This window comes from Erigeron canadensis, chromosome 3, assembly GCF_010389155.1.
Source record: "Erigeron canadensis isolate Cc75 chromosome 3, C_canadensis_v1, whole genome shotgun sequence".
Lineage (NCBI taxonomy): Eukaryota > Viridiplantae > Streptophyta > Magnoliopsida > Asterales > Asteraceae > Erigeron > Erigeron canadensis.
Window position 1 is genome coordinate 26,037,655 of NC_057763.1, and position 8,774 is coordinate 26,046,428.

The 8,774-nt window shown below is 34.7% G+C and overlaps 2 protein-coding genes across 2 annotated transcripts; one reads left to right on the forward strand and one right to left on the reverse strand.

The window, feature by feature from the left end:
• The first annotated feature begins 798 nt into the window (after positions 1-798).
• LOC122591766 (ATP-dependent DNA helicase Q-like 1) lies at positions 799-6,150 on the forward strand. The gene is made up of 10 exons (XM_043764010.1): positions 799-928; positions 1,081-1,457; positions 2,105-2,365; positions 2,467-2,630; positions 3,279-3,375; positions 3,480-3,523; positions 3,644-3,758; positions 4,217-4,570; positions 5,431-5,652; positions 5,756-6,150. Exons 1-10 carry the CDS (start codon positions 799-801, stop codon positions 5,864-5,866), a joined length of 1,875 nt encoding a protein of 624 aa, XP_043619945.1. The 3' UTR covers positions 5,867-6,150.
• Positions 6,151-6,608: 458 nt separating this feature from the next.
• Positions 6,609-8,679, reverse strand: LOC122591118 (cytochrome P450 Tp4149-like). The gene is made up of 2 exons (XM_043763334.1): positions 7,780-8,679; positions 6,609-7,427 (listed from the first exon to the last, which is right to left on the reverse strand). The coding sequence occupies exons 1-2, from the start codon at positions 8,677-8,679 to the stop codon at positions 6,816-6,818; spliced, it is 1,512 nt and encodes a 503-aa protein (XP_043619269.1). The 3' UTR covers positions 6,609-6,815.
• Positions 8,680-8,774: the final 95 nt, after the last annotated feature.

The following is an 8,774-nucleotide window of genomic DNA, read 5'->3' on the forward strand; positions in this document are numbered from 1 at the left end:
TATAAATACATTAGCCTAAAATTGTTTTTAATTCATATAATAGTGACATATGAAAATTTTAAGGGTAAGATTAGAGAAAAAAAATTAAGTTGAATCTACTTGTTAAATTCATATAGTTTTAAGAGGATTTTTAGTTTAAGATTTGAAAAGATTAATCGTTTTCTTAGAATGCCTACATGATACCATTCTTTATTGCTTCGACTTTTGTGCATGCCACTCTTAATAGATATTTTTGTTTCATAGGCTTGGTTTTGAACATGTGGTTATGTTTATAATCCAATGATGTTGTTTGACATACTCAAATGGGTTCATATGTGCTATGTTTTGTTTGGATATGTTTTAAGATGTGGTAGGTCGGATGTTATGTTATTCTACATAATTTTTAATGTAACCAGGTGATACTCGGTCGACATATATGTTTTATTTTTTATTTATCCTTACTTTTTTTTTTCCCGTTTAACAGAAGGTTCTTTTAAAAACAGTTTTTAGATAAAGAAAAACTGTTGAAACTTAACCTCCTCTGTAACCCACATATAAAGGATTAGGTAATGTAACTCATAATAATTTGAGACAATTGAATTTTCCGTAAACCAAAATATTATTAGAAATTTGTAACTTTAATCAAGTTTCTTTTTTGGTTTTTAAATAAATAAAAAAAGGTAAATAAACTAAACACACCTAAATAACCATCTGTATCTTCCTTTTTATTTATATTTTTGGATTTTGATTTTGAAAGGAAATACATAAGCGCGGGAAGTGGGTTTTTGAGTGGGAAAATAAATAAATAAACAAATAAAAATGGCTCGAAATGATGATGAGAAAGAGAAGATGGAGATAGAAAAAACAAGATTGATAAAGTTGGCACTTGAATTAGGATTTGATCAACAATCTGCCATCACTTGTTTAGATCATCTTATTCATCTCTATGGTATGGTAACTCAATACTAACTCCCTCCTTTATTAACCCTAGAAATAATTCCTTTTTTTTGGTGGGTTTTTTTTGGGATGGTTTATTCGACTTTCAAATATTATAGTAATTTGCTGAATAAATACGAGTATATATTTTTCTTTGTTTTTTAGGCGACGATGGGAGGGACTTTATTACCGTGGAGCACTGTGGTGACGATTTTCTTGCATCACTTGCCGAAACTATGCAAGATAGTGAGGAATGGGACGATTTACAAGCTTTGGAGACCCAGGCTTGTGAAACGTTGGGCGACATGTTTAACAAGGACTCGATGATAGATGATAAAACCGTGGACCATGGACCTTTTGTTCATGTATTAAATGACTCACCTCAAGCTCAGAAACATCAAAACTTGATGCATTTGGATTCCACTAGTGAAGATGAAGACCTGGACTTTAGTATCTTGAGCAACAAGGGTTCAAAATCTGCATACTCTGCATCCAGTAGTAAAATGCACTCATGTGTCGATGGTAGCACTTCAAAAAACAAGGTTAGGTCTCTAAGCCAATTTTAGGATCTCGATTATTTAAACTGCTTAAGTCATATTATAGAATGTATCTCTTATGTCTACGGCCTTACGGGGGTGTTTAAATTTACGTGTGGTATATATGGATGAACCGATTCTGTGTTGCAGTGTTGATGGTCTGATTTTTAGTGGTCAAGTACTTAGCTTTGGATAGTCACTGCATTAAGTTTAGTTATATAAGGGTGGACAAAAAACCCAATAGATCCATTCACTTAGCCTAATCTATATACTTCTCATACTCCCATTTCATGACAACACTGAAACATCGTAGTGTGATTAGTATTTCAAGTAAAAGAAGCATGTCCATCTTTTCAGTACACCCGATGATTTGGTTCTGATTATTCATGACATAATCACTTTCAAAATGTACATCCAAACACCCCCCTTTGTTGAAAGCATGTTAGTTATAAATATAATTCGAGAATTGTGCATATTCTAATCTAAATAATAACAATTAAAAAATATTCTCCAACCAAAGATGTGAGTTTTTCAAGGGATTGATCAAGAGAATTTTACTATAAATGGATATCTTTGAAATAAAGTTGTTTTAAAAAGAGAGTCATACGATATTGATTTACCATGAACATTGATTTGTTTGGTATTAATTGTAGGATGGCAAAAGCAAAACTACACAAACTTCAGTTTTATCATTTTTTGGTAAGCAGAATAGCCCCACCATGGAAGATGATGGAAAGGGAACTCTTAGCTATGAAGAGTTGAAGAAACTAGATGACCTTGAATTGGCAAATGTTGTGATATTCGGTAACAAGGTATTTCGACCCTTACAGCATCAGGCTTGTAAGGCATTTATGGCGAAACGTGATTGCTTTGTTCTTATGCCCACAGGGGGAGGTAAAAGTCTCTGTTATCAGGTTAGCTTATTTACTTAGCTATTTCTTTGTGTGATAGTTTAAGTTTCATTTTGAACGTGGCAAAAAACAAAAACTTTGTATATTATATACTTTTCTTGCAGCTACCAGCAGCAATTCAGCCAGGCGTTACAATTGTTATCTCCCCTCTACTGTCTCTCATTCAGGACCAGATAATCACTCTGAATCTCAAGTTTGGAGTAGCATCAACTTTTTTAAACTCTCAACAAACTACTTCCCAGGCAAATGCTGTACTGCAAGAGTTAAGGCAAGACCTTTGTTTGTAAACTTCAGCATAGGCTCTATCACTAAAATTGCTCATGTTATGTGACAGAAAGTTTCTTGTTGGCTAATACTTTTTAAGTTTCTGGGTTGTTAATGGGATTGGTGGCCCATTGTTAAGGTCTTTGACCTTGGGAGGATCCACTTGGGTTCGAGTTCCACTCTTCACATTGGGGTTTTTTCTGCAAGTCCTAGGTTGCATCCTAGGCATTCGTGTAGTTTAGGAGTAGGAGTAGGAGTAGCATAGATTGCCGTTCAAAAAAAAAAACTTATTCTTGTAGGTTAATTGTAAAAAAGGTAACCAGATTTGGCCCAACATTTATTTCAGATAATCAACATTTTCTCACCATAAAAACCTTTAAACTTGAAAAAGTTCGATTTAAGGTAACCAGTATATGAAGTCAAAAATGCTTACTGGAAAGAAGACATGTCGGTACTTTTGAAAACACCGACTGTTCTTTTAGACTGCACTGATGAACCACCTGCTCTCTGGGTTAAAAGTTACCTGTATATTAAGTTAGTTTGTATTAGCGGGTTAGTAATGCAATCAACCTTACTCTAGTATTACTGCCCATGTTATCTGGTCAAGTGATTATAGAGTGTGATTAGTAAAATAATTATTTTTAATTTGTAGGAGAGAAAAACCATCATGCAAGCTCTTGTATGTGACCCCAGAAAGGATTGCTGGGAACGTATCATTTCAAGAAACCTTACATTCTTTGCACCAGAAGGTTTGTTTCTAGATTTGTTGAAAATAGGACGTCAACAGCTCACACCAAAATTCTATAAACCGAATTTTAGTTGCCGTTGATAGACTTTGTTAATCATTGTACAGGGACAACTATCTGGATTTGTTGTTGATGAAGCACATTGTGTGAGGTATGGCCTTGCTTTTGTTATATATATGTTTATAAATCATAGATGTATTTATGCATATATGTTCATTTCTGTATTGCATTGATAATTTTACTTGGAATATTTTTTCTTTTGTTTATTCAGCCAATGGGGACATGATTTCCGTCCAGATTATAGAGTATTGGGTTCTCTTAAGTTTAATTTTCCAAATGTTCCTGTGATGGCGTTGACTGCTACTGCAACAGAGTCAGTTCGTAAGGTATTGCTTATTCAGTTATGGGCAGATTGGATGGTTTAGGTAAAGGGTCAAAGTGGTTCTGGGTCAACAGGGGTTCTGGCTAAAACTGGCCATCTCTTAAGACTGCCTGATACTTCATACTGGCATGTTCGTGTTGACCCGTAAACACTGTTTTGTTTATTTAAAGTTTGTTGAATTAACGCATTAGCTATAAGCCTATAATTACAAAATATTATTGTTATAGGCTTATAGCAATAATTTAAATCGTTGAATAAAGTGATTAAGGGGTTATATGCAATAACAATATACTTTGGGAAACTTTCAACCCGTTTGACTTGTCACATATTTTGAGTTGACCCATTTGAGATAAATCCAAGCTTAATTGACACTTTCATAGGGATATGTGTTTGAAAGTGCCACCTCTAGCTTTACATTGTTACGGGCAAAGTTCATATGATAATGACTATAGTATTTTGTAGGACATTCTGAAATCTCTAAAAATCCCACGTGCTCTTGTTCTAGAGACAAGTTTTGATAGGCCAAATTTGAAGTATGAAGTGATTGAGAAAAGCAAAGAGCCTTTAAAGCAGCTTGGAAAATTACTGTCTGATCGCTTTAAAGATTTATCTGGGATAGTGTATTGCCTTTCAAAAAACGAATGTGTGGAAGTTTCCAAGTATTTAAATGAGAAATGCAAAGTTAAAACAGTATATTACCATGCTGGTTTATCTGCTCGTCAGAGGATGATTGTTCAGCAGAAATGGCACACAGGAGAGGTGCATGTGGTGTGTGCCACCATTGCTTTCGGCATGGGAATAGACAAGCCTGATGTTGTAAGTGTGTGTGTGTGTGTGTGTGTGTGTTTCTGATTTTACTCAAAAGTTTACCTACGAATCAAGATTGACTTCTGTCCCAGCTTTGAAAGAAGCTGATAGAATGTTATATAGTTTTTTAAAGGATATAGTTCTATAACTTTAACTTTTTGGACATATGACCTAAATTATGTAAACTCCTATAACAGTTGCTTCAACAAATTAGTGTGCTATACCAAGTGTACAGGTAATTAGGTTATATGAGTGTTTTTTGTTACCAGTAGAGTTGACAAAATGGATGGGTCGTTTGCTTTGGGTATCAAGTTCGGGTCAAAAAGTGTATCTTACATTTTTTTTTTTTTATAACAATTTTCATCCTCAAGAAAACCACATAGTAAGATTTTATGCATACCAACCCAGTAGATGTGGGTATTAAGTGAGTATTTTACTGGCATTATAACCCTTACAGGGTGGGATGATGGGGATCCAATGTGGTTCCGGAGACTATGCCCTTCTTTACCTTTTTTTTTCTTCTTAGAAGGTTTTATGCATCAGAGATACACACTGTGCAACTTACTTGTTGAACCATCTGACCGTTTTCTTTTAAGCTACAGTTTTTAAAATGTACTTACTTTATTATAATAATCATTTAATATGCTATAAAACATGACTTGTATTGAACTCCCTAATTAGCTAATAAACCAAAATTCCCACGTATAGTGTATATCGTCTAGAACTTTAGTATTATTTTTGAAGTATAATCATCTTCTTTTCCAAGAACTCTGTATTGTGTGTATAATTAGTTTTATATGTTCCTTTTCTGGGTTTTAAAAGTTAATTGACAGCTAAAATTTGTAAGTTTTTTCAATCATCATTTTCAGCGGTTTGTAATTCACAATACACTTTCAAAGTCTATTGAAAGCTATTATCAAGAATCTGGAAGGGCTGGAAGAGATAATCTCCCTTCACAATGCCTTGCTTTATATCAGAAAAAAGAATTTAGCAGGATTGTCTGCATGTTACGAAGTGGAAAAAGCAGAAAAGAAAGTTTTAAGATTGCAATGGATCAAGCGGGTAAAATGAAAGAGTATTGTGAACAGAAGGTAAGCATAGTTATATTTTGCCATCATGTATATCTGGGTTCCTTTGATAAATCATGGTTTTATTTCAATACACATAAATGTGATGCATATGTGAAATTTGCAGGCAAAATGTCGTAGACAGTTGTTACTGGAGCACTTTGGGGAATCTTTCAACCCTAGAGTGTGCAAAAATGGATCTAACCCTTGTGATATCTGTCTCAAGTCGCCTTCGTGATCAAACTTCACCAGCTACTCTGACCAATGGAGAGTCCATATATGCAGGGATAATCTTTTTTAGTAGTCAACCTTAAATACTATCTATGAATTGGTACATCATTCCAAAATAGAGGTAATCCTTGATAGGGTCATGGGAACATTTATGGATTTACCTTTTTAAACTAAGCAATTAGTGTTTGGGTTATACTGAGAAGAAACTAGAATTACAAGGCAGTAAACAGCGACGTGTCACGTTGCCTTTAGACTGCTATTATTAGTCTATCCTTATTCTTTAATTATTCATGTTCTTGTTTCAGCTGGATTGTTGTGTAGTTTTGCTGCTGTACTAGTGTTCTTATAGTCAGCTTGGTGTCATTTTACTCAAAAATCAAGTTTCTTGTTCCGCTGTGCTAGTTTGCTGTTGTGGGTTGTGAGTTAAATCAGTGGGTGAGTCTAAAACCGTTGAAAATTCAAATCAGTTGGTATCAAAGACAAGTTCAAAAAGTTTTCAAGACTTCTTTTCCTAGCTGCGTTTGTTTTTGTGGTGGTTTGTTCAGATTTGTTTGTTCCAAGTTTTCTTTGTAGAATTGTGGCTTATAAAAGAATTATGACTTTAGAAGAAGCTCATAATTTTAAAAAGGATAGATATATTGATGCTCTCCATAAACAACTTGGAAGGGTTGTTAAGCTGTTAGAAGAATGTGGTGTGAGGTTCTATAAAGTCTTAACATTCTCATGTTTATCATAAAAAACTAACATCATATATAAACCAACACATATCACAGACTCACAGCAAACACATATTACATTACAATCTTGGAATAAAAGGAAAATACACTTCTACCACAGCATTGCAGGGATACAAGAAGAGTTTATTGAATATTATTATAACAATATTATATGTATATTACGAAATCATGAAATCGTACTAGTCGATGCTCTCAAAGGTGCAAATCTGAGCAGTTACTTCACTCTAAACGAGAAGAAGGCACAACTAGTAGATGAGTTTTCTTTTTGACAGTCATTCCAAAACTTCCAGTCACGTCTAATTCCTCGGGTCTACCTTCATTTGGCAGTGCTAAATCATACTTGAGAACAATATTTGCTATAACAAACTCGTTAATAACCATAGCAAATTCAGCACCAGGACACCCTCTTCTACCAGCACCAAAAGGTAACAATTCAAAATCAAATCCTTTATAGTCAATGGAACTGTTCAAAAACCTTTCTGGGTAAAATTTCTCCGGTTCTTCCCATATGGAAGGATCTCTTGCTATTGCCCAAACATTAATCATCACTTGGGTGCCTTTTGCAATATCATAACCCATTACTTTAACATCCTCTCTTGATTCACGAGGAACTAGTAGCGGAATTGGAATGTGTAATCGCAAGGTCTCTTTGAGGACCGCTTTCAAGTAATGCATTTCTTGTATATCATCCTCCGTGATCATTGATCTCCCTTGAGCAATTTTTGTTACCTCGGCTTGCAGCTTCTTCATTACTCGTGGGTGTCTTATTAGCTCGCTTAGTGCCCATTCTACACTTGTGCTTGTTGCATCAGTTCCAGCAGTAAAAACATCCTACACAAAAAAAAAAATCTAAATCTTAGAAAGAATGCACGAAACCATTAAATACATACATAAACTACATGTTTTCATATTAGCTCGTTTTTTAAGTTAGTGACAGCCCTATGAGTTGTCATTAACGTGCATAAAATAGTTATACTTTTTTCATAATATTCAGGAAGTGGGCTTTTGATACGGAAGGTTCAATTCTTATATGCATTTTCCTTTTTTGTTTCTTTTTTGCACATATGATTGAGGAGAAGGGTTTTAGTTAGCATTTTCTTTTTTTCCTATATAGTTTTTCTCGTTGCTTGCTAGTTATTGTTTACCATGATGACCTTCTAAAGAGCAAAACGATAAATCTTACAAAGATGATGGCTTTAATGGTATCTCTACCAAATTTAAATTTGAGTGCGTTATCTTTTTGAACATCGAGTAAGATATCAACTATATCTCCTCCTTCATTCTGTCCACCGGTACTATCATCCGCCTTTACGTCGCTTTTATTTATATGCTCGTCAATAACAGCATCAACAAACTCGTCATATTCTTTAACTACTTTGTTTACCTGTCCCGCACGTAACCAATTCACCCATGATAAGATCGGAATATAGTTCCCTACATCAAAACCGGCAAGTAGGATCTGAGATCTTGCAAACAAGTCCATAAACTTTAGATCACCTTTCTTTCCAAAGGCCACCTCACATAGTATGTTTATAGTGAGCAAAAAAAGTATCTCACTCAAGTTAATTACGGAACCACAACTTTTACCCATCATTTCAATCATATGAAGCGTTTGCTTTTCTCTTATTTTTCGAAATGATTGAACTCTTTTACGGCTTAGAAGATGGAGCACGGTTATGCTCTTGACCTGCCTCCAATGCTCACCGTACGGAGCAAATCCTATGTCTTTAGAGCCATAACTAAGTTTGTCATGGAAGTATAGTTTTGGTCTATTTGAGAATATCAAATCATGAGTTTTTAAGATTTCTTTAGCTCCTTCAGCCGAGGAGACTACCAACAAAGGTACACTACCTAGGTGCATCAACAAAAGTGGTCCATGTTTTTGGCTCAAGGCTCGTAAAGTGTGATGGGGGCTTGAGCCTAGTTGGTGAAGGTTTCCAATAATTGGAAGCTTTCGTAGTGTTGGTGGTGGGTTTCTCGGGGTTTTAGAAGTAGGTGAAAGCAACTTGAAAGGAATCAAGAACAATAAGATGATGAACGAAAAGATGAGAGGGAGATGAATTAGCTCAAATGAGAGAAACATTTTTGTTGCATGGTATTTAGTTTGCACGAAGGGTGTGTATTTATAGGGTATAGATCACGTGTAATATCTCAAATTTCGTAATATTTTTTATATTA

Excerpts from the sequence above, each read along its gene's own strand:
- LOC122591766 (XM_043764010.1), top strand. The coding sequence starts at position 799 with ATGGCTCGAAATGATGATGAGAAAGAGAAGATGGAGATAGAAAAAACA. Across the intron at positions 2,366-2,466 it reads GTAAAAGTCTCTGTTATCAG|CTACCAGCAGCAATTCAGCC; the intron begins GTTAGCTTATTT and ends CTTTTCTTGCAG. Across the intron at positions 2,631-3,278 it reads GCTGTACTGCAAGAGTTAAG|GAGAGAAAAACCATCATGCA; the intron begins GCAAGACCTTTG and ends TTTAATTTGTAG.
- LOC122591118 (XM_043763334.1), bottom strand. The coding sequence starts at position 8,679 with ATGTTTCTCTCATTTGAGCTAATTCATCTCCCTCTCATCTTTTCGTTC. Across the intron at positions 7,428-7,779 it reads CCATTAAAGCCATCATCTTT|GATGTTTTTACTGCTGGAAC; the intron begins GTAAGATTTATC and ends TTTTTTGTGTAG.